Below are 22488 nucleotides of genomic sequence, written 5' to 3'. Positions count from 1 at the left end.
GACTTTTACAGTGAACAACTACTGCTATTAAAATGCTCAAATGACAATAATTATATATTAGAAAAACAGGCTCAATCAGGAAATACAATGGCAAACTCACAGTGTTTGCAATTAATGTAGAATACTTACTGAAATAAAATAATAAATTCAAGATTTTATATTCTGTTTTTGAAAATTAGTATATTGTATAAGGCAAATTTAGAAGTAAAGGCTTAGGTTTCTAGTAGGACAAACCAGATGTTTCCTGTCTGGAGGTTACCCAAGAAACTAGGCCTTAAAAATGTCAATAGACCAATGTTGGAATTTGTCAGGCCTGACAGTAGACTGTTTATAATTTTGAAGAAAATGTAATGTTTCTTCAGGGATAGGAAAGTAATATTTTACTTTATTTTGAAAGGCTTTGTTGCATTCAGATATTATGCTGAGCCCAGGTTACTCAGAGGCTTGAAACATAATTAAAGAAACTCATGATAGAAATAGCTGGATTTCTGAATCTCACTTGAATCATTCTCAGTTTCAGCAAAATAGGAAATGCAGTGCTGCATTTTAAAAAGGAAGCCTGGTGACCACAGTAAAGAAGCTGATGGGATGCCATCTAAAGAAGAGAATTGGCTGAAATTGAATGAAAATGACATAGTGATAAAGAATCACTGTGCATTTTGTAAAAGGAAGCCAAAAATACCTTGAAGTCCTTTAAGAAATTAGCATGCAAGGAAATGACGGACATCTTGTTGAATTTCCAAAAAGTATTAAACAAGTTCCAAATTTTATGTAGACAAATGTGATGGAATGTATATAGGAGAATAATAATTCTGATCTTCCTAAACAGCATTCTGAGTTGGTCTTTCCATCTCATTGTTACCAGCAATTAATTCTATAGAACCAGCAGTTCTTTGCTTGTCAGTAGTCAGAGACTGCAGCTTTCCTTCCCCCAGAGAATGTTTACAACAGGAATAGTACAGAATAATAATATTATTCTGCATTATTCCTGTTGTAAGCATGAAATAATACAGATCATTGTCATTCCTCTGTTTAATTCTGTGCTTCATCTGTGCTTAGAAAACTGTGCCTTTCTGATTTTCTTTGTCTTGACAGTAATATTGAAAGAATTGGAGAGGTACCTGGAGGTGTTGTACAGACAATTAAATAGAGATACAAGCTTTGCTACAAAGACTAACTAAATGGACTGACTTCTCTGCCTGTGATACGCATTAGAAGAATGGGAACAAAATAAAGATGATAAGATTTGTATAAAGTCATGAGCACATTGAGAAGATGTGTGGCAATCCACAAGTTATTATCTCTTCCAGCCCAGCACTAGAGGTAGTCACTTGAAACCAGCAGATCCAAATGCCTGTGTGCTTAGCCCACAGCCAAATATACCTTTGGTATAAGACAGTATGGCTGTCTTCATGTTATTTTCTACTGTTATTTTCTTATCACGGTTGTAAAAAATCTCTCGTAGCAAAAAAAATCTGTCTGGGGACTTATAAAATTTCAGTTCAATACAGTCAGTATTTTGGTGTTTCTGTCAGGTTTTTTGCTTCTTTTTATGGAGAAAGCTAATCTGTTTTTCAGGGTTCATTTTAATCTGGAAACTTCCGCTTTCAGTGCTTGATGGAGATTTTTATTCTCTCTAAATAGAAGAATTTATCTTTTACTGACTTTTGTATTGAGCAATGGCAGGAGACTGTGGATCTCTCTAAACTGCAACTAACACAAATAGCAAAAAAACTTTACAGCATTCACTGTGTGACAGGGTGGCTGATCAATTTACTGCTTTCATGGCTCTTTTTCTGAACTTTTCTCGCTATATCTGAAAAGAATCTTTTACATTCTTTATGTAAATATTTTGGTAGAGATAAAATTAGATACAATAGAAGACCATCAAGATGAAATCTGAGTATGTTTTTCTAGTCTCTCAACTTGTAAAATGTTCCAAATGTCTGAGGACACCACACTTGCCTGTCACTTGAGTAAATGCATGACATTTCTTGTGAAATTGTGGATGCATTAGTTACCATTGATTTATTAGAAAAATTGAAGCAAAGTGATCCCAAGTGCTTGATTCAGAATGCTTCCTTAGTGACTTTCTGCTTGTATTTATTTCAAAAGGGAAAAGTCCATAGGAAACAAGTGTATCCTAATTTGCCCTTCAAAATGGATTTGAAAAGCAATTGTACATTTACTTTTCATCACATCTTTAATAGCAATAGATTCCATCCAGAAAACCCAGCTCAAAAAATCATCTTGTCATTAGGCACTTGCTTGATAGAGCTGAATGGATTGACTTGTAGACAGTTAAGGAATCTCTTGAAATAATTAAGTTTCTCTTTCATCTTTCATTGTATGGTTGAATTTTGAGATGTATTGTTATACTGCAGACCCTGCAGAATAAAAAAAAAATGATACTATTGCAAGAGACAAAATTATAAAACTTAAAAGAATGAAAAATTACTGTCTCTTTACTGTGAATCAGTTTTTACTATCTTTTTGGGCAAAATTCAAAGACTACCCAATTCTGTAACTCAAACAACTTAAATGTAAAATAAGGACAATCTTCCAGAGTCTGGAGAAGTGCTGGGTAATGCTCAAAGTGATGAATTCTTAAAAAAAGATAAAAAAAGGAAGCTCCCTCTCATTATGATCTCCACATATTCACAGTTTTCAGCTGATAGATTCCCTGGGGGACTTGTAGGCACAGAAAAGAAGTTTTTAAAGAAAATGAAATAATTCTGGGTTCAAGATAGTCCCTACACAAATTATGAGATTACTTGTTCATCTAGTAACCCTGACCTTGGGAGCTCAGGCCCCAGTTCTAGGTCACATTGTACTGTGATGCTGTTAATTCCAAAATCAAACTTTCTTTGCATTTCTGATATGGAGAAAATTTTGAAATGTTTTTTGGCTTTATGGTGACTCAGACTGACTATAAATTAAACTGAAAAAGACCCTCCTGTAAATCAGAATAACTTTTCTTTGACAATTTTTTTATTTTAGCTTAATTATTCCCAAATGGAGAGCCTTCATAATAATTTTCTAATCTAAATGTCTTAAATGTTACCAAAGAATAATTAGTTTTCTTAGAACTATCATAGCAGCATTTTGGGGATTTTTCCTACCTGGCATATTTGTAGACCCATTTTTCTCTACAAAGAGAAAAATGTGGTACTTAGTAGCTAATTGTCTCTGTGTTTCAGACCTGATTAACCACTGCTCAAATGTGCAGAGCACTACTCTTACTCTATTTGCCTAGCCGGATGATCCTCTGGTCATCTAGTCAGGGAAGACACTTGGTTGGCCACCTGGCTCTGAGGGCAAGTGGTCAAACATGTGGGAGCCCATGTGGTCCATTCCATGGGAGCTGCTGAGGAGAAAGGGCTTGAGGCAGAATGGGCAGATCCTGCAGGGCAACAACTGGTTGCATAGCTGATGTCGATGGCATGGATTCAACTTCCTCATCATGGAACCTGCTGTGAGAATCAAGAATGTCAAGGAAGAGATGAGATACATGCCATAAAGTGGGGCAAAATCATGATTTCCACAGACTGGCCAACATGGTGAAGGAGCTTTAAAACAGGATGATGCGGACAGTAAAGACATAATAACAAAACCTATTAGTAGGAAACCTCCCTAAGTATGTGAATGCAGATAAATACAGAATTGCCTCCAGAACACCATGGTGGAGGAAAGTCCATAAACTTTCTGAGAATTCAGCACAACTAGGTGCCCTCTGAGCCAGCAGACTGCCCTCCCAGACTGCCTTAGGAAAAGCTTTAGCAGTACCTAGAAGTAGGTGATGCTCTCTCACTGCTCAGACATGCTGTGGCCAATCTGGAGTGCAGCATCCAGTTCTGAGTTACCCTACCCAAGACAGACATGTACATACTGGACTGAGGCCAGTGACAGGCCTCAAAGAGTGAACTGGAACAACTTGGATAACAAGGAGAATCTGAGAAGACTCAGGTCTGATAAATATCTGATGGAGAGGGGAAGTAAAGAAGGCAGTGGAAGATTCTTCTCAGCGACAGGACAAGAGGTTTTGGAGTCTCAGTCCTTGGAGATACTGAAAACCCAGCAATATATAGGCTTGAGCAGGGCCACTGAACTAGATTATTTCCAGATAATTCATGCAACATCAGCAGCTCTGGTAATCTGTGACTAACTCTAGGTGAAAATAACTTCAAAATGGATATTTTTTTTTCTTTTTTATTGATAAATGTGCTACTTCATATTTATTGCATATATTTTGCAATGATGACTTTTAAATATTGGACTAATTTTATAAATTTTGAATATGCTTTAGCCAGCAATTGACCCAAACTACAGAACAAGACCTGCATATAATTAATTTGTCCCTTTCCATAGCTCACACCTTCATGATCACCTACCACTTATTGTTTGATTTGTGTGAAGGTGCAAGCTAGCTTGATGTGATCAAAACAACATTTTTTCCAAAGCAAAATGATATCTAACCTCCTGGATAATGACAGAATAATAAGCATTTCTCTTTATCAGCAGGATTCACATCTGACACTTTGATTTAGTTTACACTTGGTAGTTTCTGCTTTTCTCTTTGATTCCTGTTCTTTTCAGATTGTTCTTGGCAGTCCCTTTTCATCAAGTGAAGTACCATGGTAGAAGAAGACAGAGAGATAACAGAGTCAGACTTTGTTTTGGTGGTGCATCTGTCTTTAGCATTTCCCTTTGAATTAAAAGTTTGATGAGAACATCCATTGAATCCTTGAGTCCCTGTTCCCTTCATCCAAGCACCCTTCATTATTAATTTTTACTTGATCTTGTGTTTCTGTTAAAGGCATTCCTGCTGCCTAGGTTTTTCCCAAGACTTGAATAAAACTTAGATTCTTATTCCTACAATACAGTGGAATAGCCCTGGTACTGATACCACTATCACTGGTAGTGTAGGCATTAGAGGGAGGGAAGCCATTATCCTCCTTTTATGTGGCACTCATTATCTGGAATATCAAATACAGTTATTACAGGAAATATATTAATAAACATCAGTAAACATAGTGGAGAGCCACCAAGGCCAGACCTCATGCCTTGTGGCTGGAAGAAATGGATTTGTTCAGCCTGGAGGAGAAAGGGCTTTTACGTCTGCATAACCTACAGTCTACAACGAGGTTATCAAGGCTCTTTATTAAAATGCCTGATGGGAGATTGAGAAATGGGAGTAATAAAATGAAGCAGAGAAGGTTTTGACTGGATGTAGGGGAGGCAGAAAACATGATGATGAAAGTAATTAAGCTGAGAGAGGTTGTGCAGTCTCCATCCTTGGAGCTTTTCAAGACCAGCATTGCATAAAGCCTTGAGTGAACTGACCCCACTTTGAGAGGGAGGCTGGACTAAAGTCATTCTGAATTGCCCTCTGGCCTGGATGGTGCTGTGATTCTATAGACCTCCTAAAGTTAATACACACAGTACTTTTATGCAGCCACTTAAGACCTTTAATTCAAATGATTTAACTTTCCTAAACATTCCCCAATAGCCAAATTTAAAGGATTCTTCTGAGAATACACTGTGGTGCTGTGCAGTAAACAAGCTTTTGTTGTCTTCTCTTCAGTAAGATGAGAGTACACAAAGACAACACCAAGATGCTAGGATAAAGATAATTGTTGAATCTATTGCTAATTTGTCCTTCAGGAAAGTTCTCTAGGCTTTCCCAGATAGGCCTCCCTATCAACTGAACACATAACTGTGAAGATGTGATGGTATTATCAGCTCATGTTAGAAAGTTAGAAGGCAATTCAGGAGAACTGGAGATTCCAGTTCCAGATAGTTTCTTGTTGATGCACAAATAAAATAATTGTTGTAGCCTAAAGAATAGTAAAAAATTTAATAGAACCTGATATAGCAAAGATACTTAGCTCCTGCAGTTCCCATTGATGTCAATAGAGTTGGATCTGCTTCCTACCTCTGAAAATAAAGCAGAAATTTCTAGGCCATTCCATGCACTTGTGAATACCTAAGGCTGGGTATATAACTTCACCTAAAGTACATTACCTAAAGAGGTACTCTACTCTTTTTTTGGTTTTTTTTTCTTCTTCTTATGGTCTTTCACACACACAGCAGATAGCAAAACAAAAGAGATTAGGAAAAATTTAGAATCTCTTAAATTTACATAATTTTTATTAATCATCTATCATGCTAGTTCAGTTGATGGGAAAGAGGCACACATGTTGGTTTAAGCAGATGGAATATGCGTTGCTGGATTAGGGGTTTTTGTCCAGAGGTCATACTTGTCAGCCAGACAATCATGATTGGAATACTGATTATGTAAACTGCAGCCTATTCAACTATTTTTCTAGGAGGTTGGGAATAATTCTTACTTGCTATCAAAATGTCTGTCTCAGCAGGCACCATAAGTCATGTTAAATAGTCTGATTTTACAAATAACTTCCTGTTTCTTTTTTTTCCTCTGATGGTAGACATGCAAATTTTGCAATTTGTTCAGACTGTGTAATATTTTGAAAAGCTTTGAATGCTGGCTGCAGTAGTTTTGTGGATTCTAGGAATGAAATAAATATCTCAATCAGGCATGAAAATGTGGGGATTTTTTTAATATGGGTCATTTTTTTGATCCACAGAAGCTTTTTCTTTCTGCAAAATCCTGAAATACTAAATTCTTAAACAAACTTTTTTTTGGGCATTATTTAAGTTTATGCAAAACTATTAAAGGATTCTAGTCCTCTGTGCTAAACTCTACAGAGAGGAAATTAATCTTTCTATAGTTGTGGGCAAATATATTGTATCAGAAGCATTGAAACTTGTCCTGATGGCTTGGAGAGTGCAAAGAGGTTTCTCAGTCTGCAATCAGAAGGGAAGATGTCTTCTTTGTCTGAGGCTCTGGTGTTCAGACATCAGCTAGAGGTTCTCAACAGCACATCTGTGTTCAGACCTGTGACAGGTATCTCTGTCCGAGCAGGTTTCTTGTGACATGCTCAATCTTTTTCATGTTATAAATCATAGTCTGTTCATTTGAAATTTCTTGTACATTTTCCTGCAGCAATTATCTTCTTAATTTTGTTGATGAAAGTCATATCTAAAAAGTATTATATTTCCAAAGAGCAGATTGGATCATTCATTAAGTCTTACATATTAAAATTTCACTCGGGAAGGCCTAATAGAAGTAAAAGTAGGTAGTTCTTGTAAAGGGTAGCAATGAAAATGACCAAAAGATCTGCAGACTAAATTTTCACAAGAAATAATTACAATCTGCATTAATTCTCCAGCTGCAGGTTGAGTGGGCAAGATGAGAATTAGGGAGTGGGAATGCCTTGCACTGTGAGCAGAAGGAGATAGTTAATTGCCATTACTAATGAACACTTTGAGATGTTCCAAACTTCAGCTTTGTTTAATGCTGCAATGTAAAAAGTTACGTGATATATGGAGTGATCTGATAGTTTTAATCAGTCATACAGACATGATTTTGGACTCTTAAGTCCTTCTTGAGCTCATGAATAAGTTTGTTCTTTAAGGAGAGATTATGTTGCCATTGAACATTGAGAGAAGTGTGTTGGAACATTAAAGGTTGCTCGGGCAGCTAGAAACAAGTGCAAATGGTTAGGGAGAGAGAAATGTAAAGAATTTACATTAAAGAGAAAAAAAGAAAAGAAGGAGGAAGCAAAGTAACAAAAGCAGAACACATACACAAAAATCAAAATGTAGTTTTAAACAAATCTTTTCCTCAAATAAAAGGATTTGGTTGAGTCAATTTAAAATGTTCCACCACAGTAATGTGATGAGTTCCTGAAACTGATTTTTTTTTGGAAATACAGTAGTTTATTTATTTTACTTGGAACACTGAGAACAGTGCTTTTGTAATCACACATATATCAAATCTGCCCAGAGTAGGAAGTCACATACTTGCTCATGAGCTTATGAAATCAAATTGAAGGGTATTGGTCCAAGGGGATGAAAAACTCATGGTACCATCAGGTTAAAACTGAATGTCTCCCCATTGATGGTATTCATACAGGAATCAAGGGAAATGTGTAGAGGGCATGGTGGAAATTTTTGACATGCTGCTGGCTACTGCTGCTCGGTTTCGCATGATGAACCTTCAAGGGGAGGAATTCGTGTGCCTTAAGTCCATCATCCTGCTCAATTCTGGTAAGTTGTGTGCTTTGCTGTCACTTGGGTAATTGTGGCTGCTTCTGCATATGGTTGAACACTGCTTGCTGTCCTTAGTGGCGTTTTCGTTTTGAGACAGCAGCAATGGAAAGGGGTTTTCAACACAGATGCAGGCAGGACCTCCAGGCAGGGGTGGGCACAATTGAATCTGTCTGGTGATGTAGATGAGACCCAGAAAATGGATGCAGTGAGTAGATGACACATTGTGTGCAGCTGATGTGGAGAGTGGTCCGAGGAGTGCTTTGAACTAGATGTTGCCAGGTCTTAAAACTCTGCTTCCAAGACACTGAAGTAGCTGGAACCACACACATGGCACTCAAAGGCAATGCTTAACTGCAGAGCTCAGGTGATGGCAAAATAAAAGGAAATAAGGGCAAAAATGTGATTGAATTTATCATGGTTTAGTTTATATTATATTATAGGCATCTAAAACTAATGTAATCACTTTCCACTTCCTTTATAGTTTTTGGCTGTAAATCTCATCCTGAGGTACACTTCAAAAATAGATGTCTCGATAACAAGTGTAAGGTTATGATGATTTGAATTTTACATGAGATGACTGAAAAAACAAATTTAACTTGAAACTTGTGACAGAAAACTTCTGTTGCACACCAGAGGACTCTTTTCTGTTTGAAATGAAAAAAAAAAAACAAAACCAAAAAACCCCAGAAAATTTGTTTTTATATGCAGAAATGAGACCCATGGTACTCTCATAGAAATGATAGACATCTAAAATAATAATGTAGGCACCAAACTAAAAAATTTTAGAGAAAATTCCCTGCTAAGCTGTTACCTGGTGACTAAAGATGCCAGAGTTTCCCAGTGCTGAGGATTTACTCACTTGTAAAGTTTTTCCTGTTGCCTTTGAACTTGTGGATGGTACCACCCTCTAGAGAAAACAGATGTGGAGAGCTCTGTTTCCATTTTATCCAGTTGTCTAACAGATCACTTGCCCAAATTGGAGGAAAAAGAAATTTAGGATATTGACATCAAAGGCTAACTATAAACACAGCAGATGTTGCTTTATTGATCAGGCACTTTTCTTTATGGAAACTTGGATGCTGTCTCCTCAATGTCAAGCAAAATTATGTATTTATACAATCTAACACAAAATGCTTTATGTATGTTCTATGAGATATGAATGTGATTCAGGTTTTGTTGTGGTTGTAACCAATTGCCAAAAAGTAACATTTGAGGAAAGCAAGTGGCAAATTAGGAATGAAGGGCTATTGTTCTTACCTTAATTTCCAGGATGTCACAATTATAATTACTGTTTGACATTTTATTCTCCTTTTATTGCCCTGATAATTATAACAGAATATTTCCTAGAGTTAAATATTCTTCCTGGAAAGTAATGCTTCTCCAGAATTTTAGCTAATATATTCAAAGATAATTAACTTCTTAAATAAATCTAGAATATGTAATTGACTTATAAAAATTTTGAATTTCAATTAGAAAAAATAGAACTGGAAGTTTGAATAAAAGAAATGAGATGTACATGTCTTAAACATCAAGAATGTAAGTCATGCTCTAGAGAAATTTTGTGCCTATGTAGTATTGATTCATAAAACAAAATATTTTATTCCGACAAAGCCCAGCCAGGCATTACCAGCTATCCTTCATAAGCACATCTCACTGTGTTAATGGGATGTTTTCATTACAAGATTCCCCTAAGGAAAAACTGTTAAAAAAAAGAAAAAAAATTTAAAAAAATTCATATATACGTAGCAAGTGTTGTCAGTGATAATCAGAGGCAGATTTCCTTCTGCACATAAGAGAGATGGGACCACTGTAAACTCAATGTATATATGGACACAGAATGTATGTCTATATTGAATGCCATTATCCTTATGCATAAAGGTGCATTTCAGTATTTGTATTCCTACAACAAACTAATTTCATAACTAGACAGTGGGAATGTGGATGCAAGTTTCTGACTGTCAGACTCTCGAGATGCTCAAATTAAGAGGCATTAGATTTGCTCAGTGCATGTAGAAAGGATGGAAGGTTTTGTTTGTAAACCAAGGTAGATGCTTCCACATTTTTCCTGAGATTTTAAGGTGACAACATGTCTGTAACAACAAGGAACATAATTATGTCCATCTAAATAGCAAACCTAAAGGTCCCCCTCTAAAGCTGCAGCAATAAATCTTTTGACTAAAAAGCAAAGTAGTGTTTTTGAAAACCACATTCAGCTGTTACTTAACATTGGAAAATAAGTATTGGAATCATGAAAGGGCAACATGATGCCAGATGTTTTAGTTTTGAGTGTATCAGAGAAGAGGAGTGGTGCTATGTGGCAAAGCAACAGGCTTTCATTTTGGACATGAAGATGTAGGTCACATCTGCCTTATCAGCTGATTTACCTAATTAGTTAGCTGGTTAGTCCACAGAGCTGGAAAGATTTTGCTGATTTGATGAATACAGGAGACCTCCTGATACATTGTTCCACGTGACTGTTATTCTTTTCTCCTGGTGTTTTTCGATTCCTGATAAATTGTGCTTATTTATTTCTTTATTTTGGGGGCTGGATGATTCCAGGAGTGCATGGTACAGAGATGAATTTCCTCTTACCTCAGCCTGTCTTGCTACAGCTTCAGAGCAATTGGGTGTAGGGGGATACTACAGAGCAATTGGATGTTGTTCTGTGAGCCTGAACTCTAAATGTAAAAAAATACTTTAAACTGGGGTTTATTGTGACAGCAAAGATTTTGAGGACATTCTCTTCTACAGTAAAATGCATCAAATATATAATTATATACGGTGAGAGATATAAAATTCTATCAGTGTATGCCAAGGGCTGACATGGTAGCACTGGACCCCGGAGGGATCCTGGTCTGGTATGTGTTATGGGCGTGAACCAACAGGCTTCGCTTGCTTGTGGGGTGGTTCTTTCTCTATTCTTGCACCTGTTAGGTTTTACAACACTGAGCATACAGAAAGAGCTGGAAATCTACCTGGTAGCTATTGAATTTAGGCTTAGAAAGGCCTTGGAGACTGTTAAATTTCACTTTGCTATGGCAATTTTCTGCACCCTCATTTGAAAGCTCTGCTTGGATGTGTATGAGTGTGTGATAGCCAGCAATTTTTTTGGACAATCTCTGGTCAATGGCCTGGGGCACAAGAAATCACTGTGAGAGTGTAGAAAGGAAAACTAAACATAATTTTCCTTGGCAGTTATTGACTGGCAGTTGCCTGAATTCTCTACAGTTATTGGGGAATGCTTTTGTGATTTACAGTTTTTAATAGCTTCTAGACTAGACCTAGATGAGAAAAAATTCCTCCTAAAAAATTCTTTTCTTTTACTAGTTTCAGTAATATGAAGCTATGGGGTATTGCTGCAAGAGCACAATATTTTCCTGTGGCTGAAGTAAACTCCTCTGGAGGCACTGTGCATTTATGAGATTAATATTTCCTTCTAGTGGATTGTGCTCTGCCAGTGATATTTAAGAATCTTGCCCCTACAGGTATGTGTTAAGCTATCAAACCTTGTATTGTCAATAGGCATATGTGAGGGTGTTCAGAGTCAGCTGAGAAAAGTTCAGCTGAGAAAAGCCCGGGGACCAGTTTCTGTTTGTGAATTTCAGTAAAAATGATAATAATAGCTATGAAAAGCCATGTGAGAAAAGAGGCCACTGTACTATCTATCTATATCAAATTTGAAGCACTACCCATTACCAAAATTAAGAACTCTGACTGATAATTTTCAGAAGTTGTACTATGTTGGAGTTATCCTTTTAAAACAGTTTTCTTGCTTACTCTTTCCCAGAGACACTCACATTCACAAACACATTTACATTTCTTTTTAGCAGAGAAGAAAAAAAATCATAAAAACTACTTGTAGGTTACGGTAGTTCCAGGTGTCAGGTTCTTGAAGTACCCAGATGATGTGAGGAGATGAGGGAGGCCAAGATGTTAAAAAAATCTCAGCTCCCTGACTGCTCAGATGCACAGCAAAGTATCTTCACATCCAGTGGTAGCCCCAAGGCTGCAAACAACAAAAAAAGCTATACCATGTATATCTGACAAGCTATAACATATATGTCTGTCTGTGTGTGCATGCTAGTGTCTGAATGTCTTTTATTCTTAATAGCACTAACTGCATTCCACATTCTGCTATATACGATGCTTTAAAGAAAAGAAAAACAAAAAATTATTCCAGAAACCATTTTTTCCCAAGGACAAAATCCATATCTCTTCTTTGCTCTGTAAGCTGATGCAGAAGGGCCAAGCACAGGATTTGTCAAGGCTGTTATAGACACAGGACAATGAACACTCTATGATGCAGCCAGTTTGATTGTATTCCTGTATGTACATCTTAAACTTCTGGTTCCTTAGGACTGGATTATGGCAAAATGACTTGTTTAGTTATTGGTTCAGTCCAAAAGATTTAAAAACTGATGCTGAATGCAACCGCTCTCTTTTGGCAGCACAGTGTTGTTGTGACCTGATTCATATTGGCTGTGTGTTGTTGTCCAGAAAAAAATCAAGATAAAACAGCCCAAAATAGTTTAGACTTTTTTCCATTTTGAAAGCTGATGTGCTTCATGCTCTCAAGATTTACTAGCAGCAAAAGCTCTTATGCCTGGATTAGAGATTCTTGTAGGTGACTTAGAGGGGCTGTTGGAGAGGGAGTTTTAAAGTATTTTGTCTTCTGGAAAATTTTTTATCTGGTCCAAACCTTCAGGCTGCTCACTTTCAGCAGTAAGCTATTCAAGACAGCTAAATTTGCACAAGCTGTTTTGGACATTGTTTTTAAAGCAGAGTCAACTTTGCAGGTGAAGGAGCACACCTTTCAAGGCTTTTGCTTGGTTGGGAGAGTTTTGTTGAGGCAAACATCCATAAAAAAACCCTGGTTTTGTTTGCATGTTTTGTGGTAACATTATTCAGTTCTAAATTGTCTAGAAAAATCACTAAAAATCAAATATTAAACAACAGGGGAAATGGCAAAAGCTGCTGAAAGCCTGGGTTGGTTGGTAAGTATTTCAGAGCTCTCAAGAGGAACAGCATCTCCTCAAGGTTTCAGAGCCAAGTGACCAGGAAAAGAGCACAGCCCACAGATAGGACTAGCTGCAGGTGTCTGCCAGCACCTGGTACAGACCTCGGTGAGACCCAGGCAGGAAAGTGGCGTTGTCTTCCTCCTCCTGCTTTTCCCATAGTGCCCAAATCCATGCTCCAGGGTCATTCAGAGCAGCAACATGGCTGCCAAGCAAGAGAGCTGGCACACAGTCAGATCCTGTGGTTTAACACAGCTTAAGAGGCAGCACAGGGCATACCTTGGGCAATACCTGAGTCCACCAAAGTAATTTTTGTCTGTGGTTTGTTTCTTTTCTTTCTGCCTCCTACTCTAGGTGTGTACACTTTTCTTTCCAGCACCTTGAAATCTCTGGAAGAGAAAGACTATATTCACCGTGTCCTGGACAAAATCACAGATACTCTGATCCACTTAATGGCTAAGTCAGGTCTTTCTCTGCAGCAGCAACACAGACGACTGGCTCAGCTCCTCCTCATCCTCTCTCACATCAGACACATGAGGTGAGAGCAAGCACACAGTCAGCACCTTTGTACTGGGCACAGGCAAGAGACGTGTCACAAATGCACATGCACACTTCTCCTTCATGGATGGGAGGGCAAATTGTGTGAAGAGCTGTTACAAAAAAAAAAAAAATCCACATGAAATAATTTACCCCATTTGTCCCATCTAGTTTTCTTTTCCTCTGCCTTTTGTTTGATCATGCTGATAGTTTGATAGAAAGCAGCACCTGCTTTTAATCTTGTGTGTGTCTCATAGTATCACAGAATGGCCTGGTTTGGAAGGGAACTTAAAGATGACTAGTTCCAACCCCCCAGATATGGGCAGGGACACCTTCCACTTAGATCAGGTTGCTCAGAGCCCCATCCAAGCTGGTCTTGAACACTTCTAGGGATGGGAGACCCACAAATTTTCTGGACAACCTGTTCTAGTACCTCACAACTCTCAGTACAGAATTTCTTCCTAGTACCTAATCTAGACCTGCCCTCTTTCTGTTTGAAGCCACCCTGCCTTGTCCTGTCACTACATGCCTTTGTAAAAAGTCCCTCTCCAGCTCTCTTCTAGGTGCCCTTCAGGTACTGGAAGGCTTGTGTAAGGAGCCTTCTCTTCTCCAGGCTGAACAACTCCAGTTGTCCAACAACTCCAGTTCTCTAAGCCTTTCCTTGTAGGAGAGGTGCTCCAGCCCTTGGATCACCTTCATGGCCCTGCCCTGAACCTGTTCTAACAGATCTAAATTTTTCTCAGGGTGAGGACTCCAGACCTGGACACAGGTGTATGGAAAGCACTGAGTAAAATATTAATGTAGGAGTAGCCTAGCTCTGCGAACTTTAGTCTCCTACAAGATTTAATAAAACTTTCACTTCTATGCAGCCACTTCTCACAAGTGTCAGGGTTGCAAATCACTTTAGAAAAGAGATTTAGGATTATTATGTGAATTTTATGGATAAGGATAAATGCAGAAATACTAAATTCCAGTCTAGAGGACCATTCCTTTTGCTATTCAGAGGGGAGCTGCCTGACACACTATTAGTAATGGCAGCAACTGATTCTCCCAAATTATGTTTTAAGGTAACTGCTCAGTGGATGAGGTGTTAAGAGGATAAATTTCTATGAAGATATGCTATAGATATTATTATTATGAAACCACAGGAAGTGTTGCTACACAGATTTTAATTTTCATTATTTCAGCTAATGAAATTTAAATTAGAGTAAACACCACATCATAGCTACTAAAGCTGAAACATGCAGATTTTACCTCCGGAACTGATACACAGATCTTTGAGGGAAAGTCAAGAGATGTGGGTTTTTTAACTGGTGTCATTTTATAGTTTCTTTGTTCTTGTGTTAATGAACCTTCCCCTCCCCCGCCCCCCCCCCACCCTTAAAAAGAATTTGTACAATTAAGGAAATTCTAGATGTATAGCAGCCTGCTACATTCTTGGCTACATCTGTCTCCAAAATTCTTTGAAGGTGCTGCTGTCTGCTTAACTGTAGCAGGTGTGTACAGCAAATGCACTGCTAAGTTGTTGAGTACAAGACAGGATTTATATGATCCCAGCAAATATTAGCTGGTAGCTTCCCCGCCCCATAACATGTTTGGAAAGTAACTTTTTTCATCACAACCCACAGCAACAAAGGAATGGAGCACCTGTACAACATGAAGTGTAAGAACGTAGTTCCACTCTACGATCTCTTGCTGGAGATGCTGGACGCTCACCGGCTGCATGCCCCAGCAGCCAGGAGTGCTGCACCCGTGGAGGAGGAGAACAGAAGCCAGCTGACAACTGCATCAGCTTCATCTCATTCCTTGCAGTCTTTCTATGTAAGCAGCAAAGAAGAGGAGAATATGCAGAATACAATATAAACGGGAGTCAGCATATACAGTGGTATGAGAAACCCAGCAGTGTTCTACCTAGCTCATGCTTCATTTCATCTGCAGTGCCACCTTTGAAAACACTCCAGTGACAACAGACACCAGCATTTTCCATATGAGTGTTTGTCAAGCGCTTGCCTAAATTGATTGCTTATCCTAAATGAAAGACATTTCATTGCCATGGACAGCCAGCAAAGATTGTCTGGCTAACTTGATTTAAAATTTGCAGTGTTTTAATTTAATTTTGCATGTTATTTGGGTAACTAAGTCCTCGTCTGAAGCATACATTCATTTTACTATAAATTGATAGGCCATACCACCCATGCATATTGGTATCTTCATGAGTGCTGGTCTTTGTTATTATCCATCCAAAATCCTGAACTCACTTAGTCCTTTACTTGCTTGAAACTTTGAAGCAGTTTGGTAGAGATTCTAGATGACTTTTTGGGCAGTGTAAAGAGAAGGTTGACTGGCATCTTAGTGTGCCATAGGGAAGCTGCTCTGTGAGAGACTGCCTTGGTAGTCTAGTGAGATTCCTGCCTCTTTTCTTCCTACAGTACAAAGGAACTGCTGTCTGAGAATTATAGTATTTTACCTCGCTGGCTTACATCACCAGACAACTCCCTTTCAACTTCATTCTGACCAAACTTTTAGGTACCCTTACCATATCCTCTAGATGAATTGCTTTGCGTGCATGCTATTTTGTCTCATCCTAGAAAGCTAAATAGTTTTGTTGCCCAAGAGTGTAAATCCAGGGCAACATGGCAAACAGTGATAACATAGAGAATTACTTTGAATCAGACCAGATGATTACAAAAATCATCAGGTCTTTAAAAAAGGTCTTCACACACATGCAGGATTCAGCACTATTTACAGAAAATCCCTCCCCCTATCCTGTGCTTTGTTGTGCTACAAAGCAAGGGGTGAGGATGCTAGTGTGAGACTGGCATGGAAGGATGGCATGATCCCATCCCACTCAGCAGAGTGTGGTCTAACTGTGTGTGGGAGGGCTAGTATCACAGTCAGAGCAGCAGGTTTTTCCTTGCCTTGGCATTCTTTGGCTCTTGTTGTGGCATGCTTCAAAATCACTGTTAAGAGCCAGCTCACCTGTGACACCAGCACTAGGCAATGAGCCTCACACATGGTGTAGACTTTGGGACTGCATGTCCAGAAAGATGAATCTTTCTCCATGCATGTCTGTAGCTCCTAAGGATATTCATAGGATCAGTTTGATTCTTCAGACCAACTGTAAATATACAAAAGGTCCACTGACATCAAGAGTTTCAACAAGACGTGAAAGAGACTGAAGAACTCCACATGATATGCTATCCAAAGTAGGAGTTGGTGCTGCTGTTTGACTGGCTCTATGCTAGCAAATTAAATGTCAGGGAACTTTGCTGGGTACTGGAATGAGATTAATACATATGCCAGGGTTATTTTACTAAAGTAATGATAAACTTTGCCTGTGCTATCTGCACTTCCGACTGACAGGTGCAGATTGGGAGTTAGCACGGACCAGGGACTATTCCAACAGCTGGTTGGAAGAAACCACCCTACCAGTGAGGCTGTTTTCTTAGCACATGCGTAGGCTGCTCCACAGCAGCTGGCAACAGTGCTAGTGAAATGGTTCAGGGATGTTTTTGCTATAGTTGAAACCTTTCTGTTGATTGGTATATCCTGTAGAAACTCAATATAGGAAACAGTACAAGTAATGCCATACAGGAGTGCCTATGTCTAATTACTCTCCCTGTCACACAGGCAGAGTCTGTGTGCAGTGAGATCAAGTTTCACAGCAGTTGTGAAGGCAGCAAGGCATAGGACAGGTTTGTGCTTCAAGTCAAGCATTCAATTCTTTATGAATGTACATAATGGTGTCTATAATAGTTCTATGTACATATCTGAGGATATGAGCAGTTTGAAAGCCTAAAGCTACATGCTACCAATGTTTGAGAAGATTCCTTGAAAACTGCAAGCCTAAACATGTGAAGCAATCACCGTAAGTTCATAGGCCTTTTCTTGATGCATATTATGGTGTCATTTTTTCCTGAATGTGCTGAAGATTTTGTCTTTTTGTGTGTTCAGTAAAAGCATGTGTGTGTGTGTATGTGTGTGTGTGCGTGAGCGCTTACTTGGTACATAAGGGCTTTTTGAGGGCTCCTAAATGTCATGAAAGAAAATGGAAATGTTGGGTTTTTTTAGTAACTGGTTTTCATATGTGTTAGAAAAACCATGAGTTTACTGAAATGAGTGCAGGCTAAGATCTGAATGGAGCACAGGAATCCCTGTAGTTAAATTCAAGTGCTTATACTGTCATCATTTACTTGTAGCCCAGTGTGCATTAAAGCTGCTCTTTAAATACTGTCTGTACATGCAACTTGTTATTGTCTAGGCTAGAACACACAGATCAAGCTCATAAGCTAGAAAACAAATTGGTTTAAATGAATGCCTCCCTTCCTACATCCCAGAATAAGTCATTACATTGATTCAAGTGTAAATTTGACCTGGAGCATAAAAGGTAGTACAGAGAGCAATTTACAATAGAGGGTCAGATTTGGATGGTACCATAAAGGGAAGGTACCTTTACTCTCATGAGATTTTCCTAGTGAAGATGGAAAGGTATGATTTGAAGTGGTACGCAGCAGTCAGAAGGGTATCATAATGTGTCTTGGAATGTACAGAATAATATCAGTCAGCTCACAATAATTATTAATTCTTTCCTGGGTTCAGGCCTTGCAAGGAAGTAATTTAGCTTTCATTCAGTCCTCTCATGTTTGTGGTGGCAACAGTGAAGGGCAGCCTAGAAAGAATGATTCCCAGTAATACATTAATTTACCTCGGGGCAGATTTAGGATCCATGTCATTAACTTTTTATTGAAGCAGCACCTTAATGAATATATTAACATTCCCAGAGTTATCTATAAAGATGGCCCCCATATCAGACAGATGAATGTAGCTATTCAATTGAAAATAAAGTCAATGGTACAAAAATCACTTTTTTCATATGTAATTCTGAATGATACTCTCATGTATGCAAACAATTGTGCCTGACATTTGGTAATTGTTATTTCACAAGATGCTATTTTATGTGTGTGTATATATATATATATACATATATACTTTATATTTGCAGCTGACAAACCAGTACTACCTGAATATCTGGTGCTGGATATTACATAAAAATATTTAGCATGTAAAAAAAAATGAAAGAAAACTTCTCAAGGCAGCTAATTATGCTTTTACCAAAACATTCATAGTGATGTCTCTGGACAGCTAACAAAATAATTATTTTGTAAGGTTTATACATGGATTTTTTAAAAAAAACAAAAACATCAAAAACAAAGAAACTCTCTAGAAACATAGGCAATGTAATACCAGCACAAGGCAAACATAAATAGACCAGATGAATTTGCTTTGCTTGAGAACATGGTTGTTACTGAAATATTGCAAAAAGCTTGGGAGGTAGAAGAGGAGATAGGGAGATGTGTAGCACTTAGTGGTGTCAGAATATGTGGTGTTTTAATATGTGAAAGCTACTCTGGTTTATAGTGGTTTGAGCCATGTCTCAATGTTGCAGACTTTGTCTCAGGTAAAACTCCCAATTGGGGTAGTAAGATTTGTACTCGGGTAACATAGTTTAATGAAAGTTTATTGGTGTGTGTTGTGATAAATTTACTATTATGTTTCAGTGACATCACTTGATGATTTTTCTCCTTCTCTACAATGAGGGGTTTAAAAGTGTAATTAAAGAAATAATCCAAACTGAGCTCCCAAGGATATTGCAAGGACTGTCAGCAGGTCACTGGACCTTGAGTTGAAAAAAAGCAAGCAAAAAAACCCAAACCATCCCCTTCATAAGAATCAGGATTTGTACTGGAGCCTCCATCCATTTCAGTTGATGGCAACTAATTCCTTAAGACCTGTGCCAAATGTTTAAAAATAAGCAAACTGCCAACAAAATAAAAAATCTGCCTCAGTAGGTCTTTAGTCTTATTACAGGCTTAGTAAGAACATGCAAGCCCCTCTGTGTATATGATTTCCTGCTTTAAAATTAGAGTGCAACTCAACCTACAGATAATGGGTTTTGTATATAAGGCATTCTCAGCTGAATTTGTGTGAAGTGCATTTCTTACTTTGAATAAAGAGATTGATGTTTTCAATGCTATCTACAACCGTGATATGGCTTTAGAGATATTAAGTCAACACATGTAATAGAAGGGTGATGTTAACAATGGTATCCTAATACAAACCAACCTTTGCTGTCACCTGCAAGTGTAGCATAATCTCAAATTGATCTCAGAGTTTAAAATTGATGTTTTCCCAATATTAATGTCCTATCCTTTCTACTCACGGTTCCCTTTCATCCTTCAAATGTAGGTAGCCTTATATCCTGAAGGTTATTTTCAAAATGATGGTTGCCCATAAAGGGTATTTGGTTTTGCACTGTGTTAGAGACGTATTAAATTCTTTTGCATTCAAATGTGCCTAAAGAAAATAAATAAACAAAAATTTAGAAAAACATATATGCTGCCATCTTCCAAATTAGAAAATTCTGCAATCCTGTGTGCCTATGATTAGAAGTCTGTTTCTTCAGAAAGTGCCCATTGAAAAAGGAAGGGATAGACTGCTGGTCACGAGACTTGCATTATCAAGCCACTTTATGTATTACCTTATTGTATGTACTATGAAACAAATGCTTTTGTGTGCACTATGTAGTCTGTCAATGCAAAGTCCTTTCTTTGGTATAGGCTCAGCTGTCATAATGTATTTGTCGAAGTATTCTGTTCTTTCACTGATGCATATGAAATTATTGACGTCTTTGGTTTTGGTGAGGTATCTTTTTCTTTGTTTTGCACCTAAAAAAGTTCTAAAAAAGTCTAAATAAAAAATCTGGTAGGCTACCTGATTGGTGCAAGATTTTTATCAATGTATTTGATGTTGAAAATAAAGAATTAATCAGAACACATTGTTTAATTTTGTTATATTTTGCATGTTTTAAAAATATGCTTCTCTGCTTATTGTTTTCCAGTGGGCAGCAAAATGGTACACTGTTTTTGAAAGAATTAGAATGTGTCTGTTTCTGTGCATCTAAATGAAAGTTAAAACTGTTTCTTAGTTTCTTCACTTTCCCTGTAAAGAATCAGAGACTCCATATCTAGAATCAAAAACAAGCTAAACATAGTCTCTACTAATCCTAATGACACCAAGGAAGTTAGCTAAGAACCTATTACTGTATGTGCTTTAATGTTCTTAGTATTTTGGTTACATTCCTTATTTTGGCTTGTGAAATAGATTATGGCAGAAGAGAAAAATTGTGTGAATTTAGCCTTCTATAGTTGGCTGCCACTTCCCATGAGCTAGCTTACATCAAGGTAAATAGTACTCCTTTCCCAAGTGAAACTAGTCCTCAGGAAAAAAAAATTGTCTTGACTAAGCCATTGGGAAGGGATGAAGTGAAATGAAAGATACTTTTATTGACATAAAACCACTTTGAATTCAACTCTATTCTGTAGAATAATCTAAAAATTATATTTGGTGTTTGCAAAGAATCAAACCAGTAATCTATAGCATTTGCATACATACTGACATATTTCAATACTTGCAGTATATATATTTATCAGTAACATGGAGAGAATATGCTCCCTATATTGATTATTTTTTAATCTATTTTCTGTGCTCTGCTGGTTCAACATAGGACTATTGGCTTATAGGTTCTTTTCTTATATGAATATATATGTAAAAGCTCTTTGGTTTTATGGGATGTATCATTGTACTTAACTTAAAAGGAAAAAATTATAAGATAGTTACCTCGATTCCAAGTATCATCTCCATGATGAAGACAAGACAGGCAATATACTTCGTTCATGCAAAACCTCACCTTATTTGCTTGTTAAAAGCAAATAACCTATTCAGACTCTAAAAGAATGCTGGGGACTGTTGGGATTTTTAAGTGCTGAGTAGAACTGAACAATGGTTCCAAATAATGTGATTGTTTTGCAATACACTTCCATAACAAAGAACTTGACTGAAAGTTGCCTCTGGCCACAAAGGGCACATCAGAGTAATAGGAACTAATTGCACATGTACTTGTGCTCATAATAAAGTAATTTTCAATGCTGATTCAAAATATGACACCATTTCATTTTAACCACAGGACCAAACGAGCACTTATAGTTCATGGTGAAACGGCTTAAGAAGACAGTTGCTACATAATACTAAAAGTAGAGACTTAACCTAAAAAAAGTAGCTAGATCAGAGAATATAACTGCAAAATCAAAAATATGGCACTCCAAATGAAAAAGTGCACAGATAAAGTTTGAACATACTTACATCTGCAAAAATGGTAACAATTTGAATGAGGAAAGGATTGCACACTGCCTGGGATTGCACACTGCCTGAGGTTAGGCATCCTTTTGCCCATCTCTTTCTGCAGCATGACATGACAGCACAGCATCACAGTGCAGTGAGCTAGGAATGTGTCGCTGGAGACTGTCTAGTCCAATTCCTGGCTCAGAGCTGGATCACCTAAAGCAGATTGCTCAGGGCCATGCCCAGCTGAATGCTGAATAGACACAAAAGGAGATTCTTCTACTTCTCTGGGCACCCTTTTCCAGTGTTTGATGATCTTCATGTTTTAAATACTTTGCCTGTGCTCAGATGGAACTTCACGTGATTAAATTTGCACATATTGCCTCTTGCCCTGCCAATCAGGACAACTGAAAAGAGTCTGTCTCCCTCACTTTCATTCCCTCCCATGATGTGTCTTCTGTGATGGGAGAAGGTGAATGAGATGTCATCTTGCTCAGACACCCAGAACCCACCAGGAATAATGCCTCTGCAGCCAGGCAGGGCACATTCAATAGTCAGGAGCCATCTGGGACTTCCCAATTTCTTGCATCTGTTGGGTGAAGTTTGAAAATTGATTACAGGG

General features: G+C 37.9%; 1 protein-coding gene across 1 annotated transcript in view; it reads left to right on the top strand.

Annotated features, from left to right (window-relative positions):
• The window catches only part of ESR1 (estrogen receptor 1), a 179337-nt gene extending 158818 nt beyond the window's left edge, over positions 1-20519 (top strand). The window contains 4 exon segments of the mRNA XM_066546961.1: positions 8000-8133; positions 13506-13689; positions 15317-15528; positions 15531-20519. Coding sequence (XP_066403058.1) covers positions 8000-8133; positions 13506-13689; positions 15317-15528; positions 15531-15652 — 652 coding nt within the window. The 3' untranslated portion in view covers positions 15653-20519.
• Positions 20520-22488: the final 1969 nt, after the last annotated feature.

The sequence above is a fragment of the Molothrus aeneus genome, chromosome 3 (assembly GCF_037042795.1).
Source record: "Molothrus aeneus isolate 106 chromosome 3, BPBGC_Maene_1.0, whole genome shotgun sequence".
NCBI classification, from domain to species: domain Eukaryota; kingdom Metazoa; phylum Chordata; class Aves; order Passeriformes; family Icteridae; genus Molothrus; species Molothrus aeneus.
Note: the sequence above shows the minus strand (reverse complement) of the source record. Positions and strands in the feature narration are given on the sequence as shown.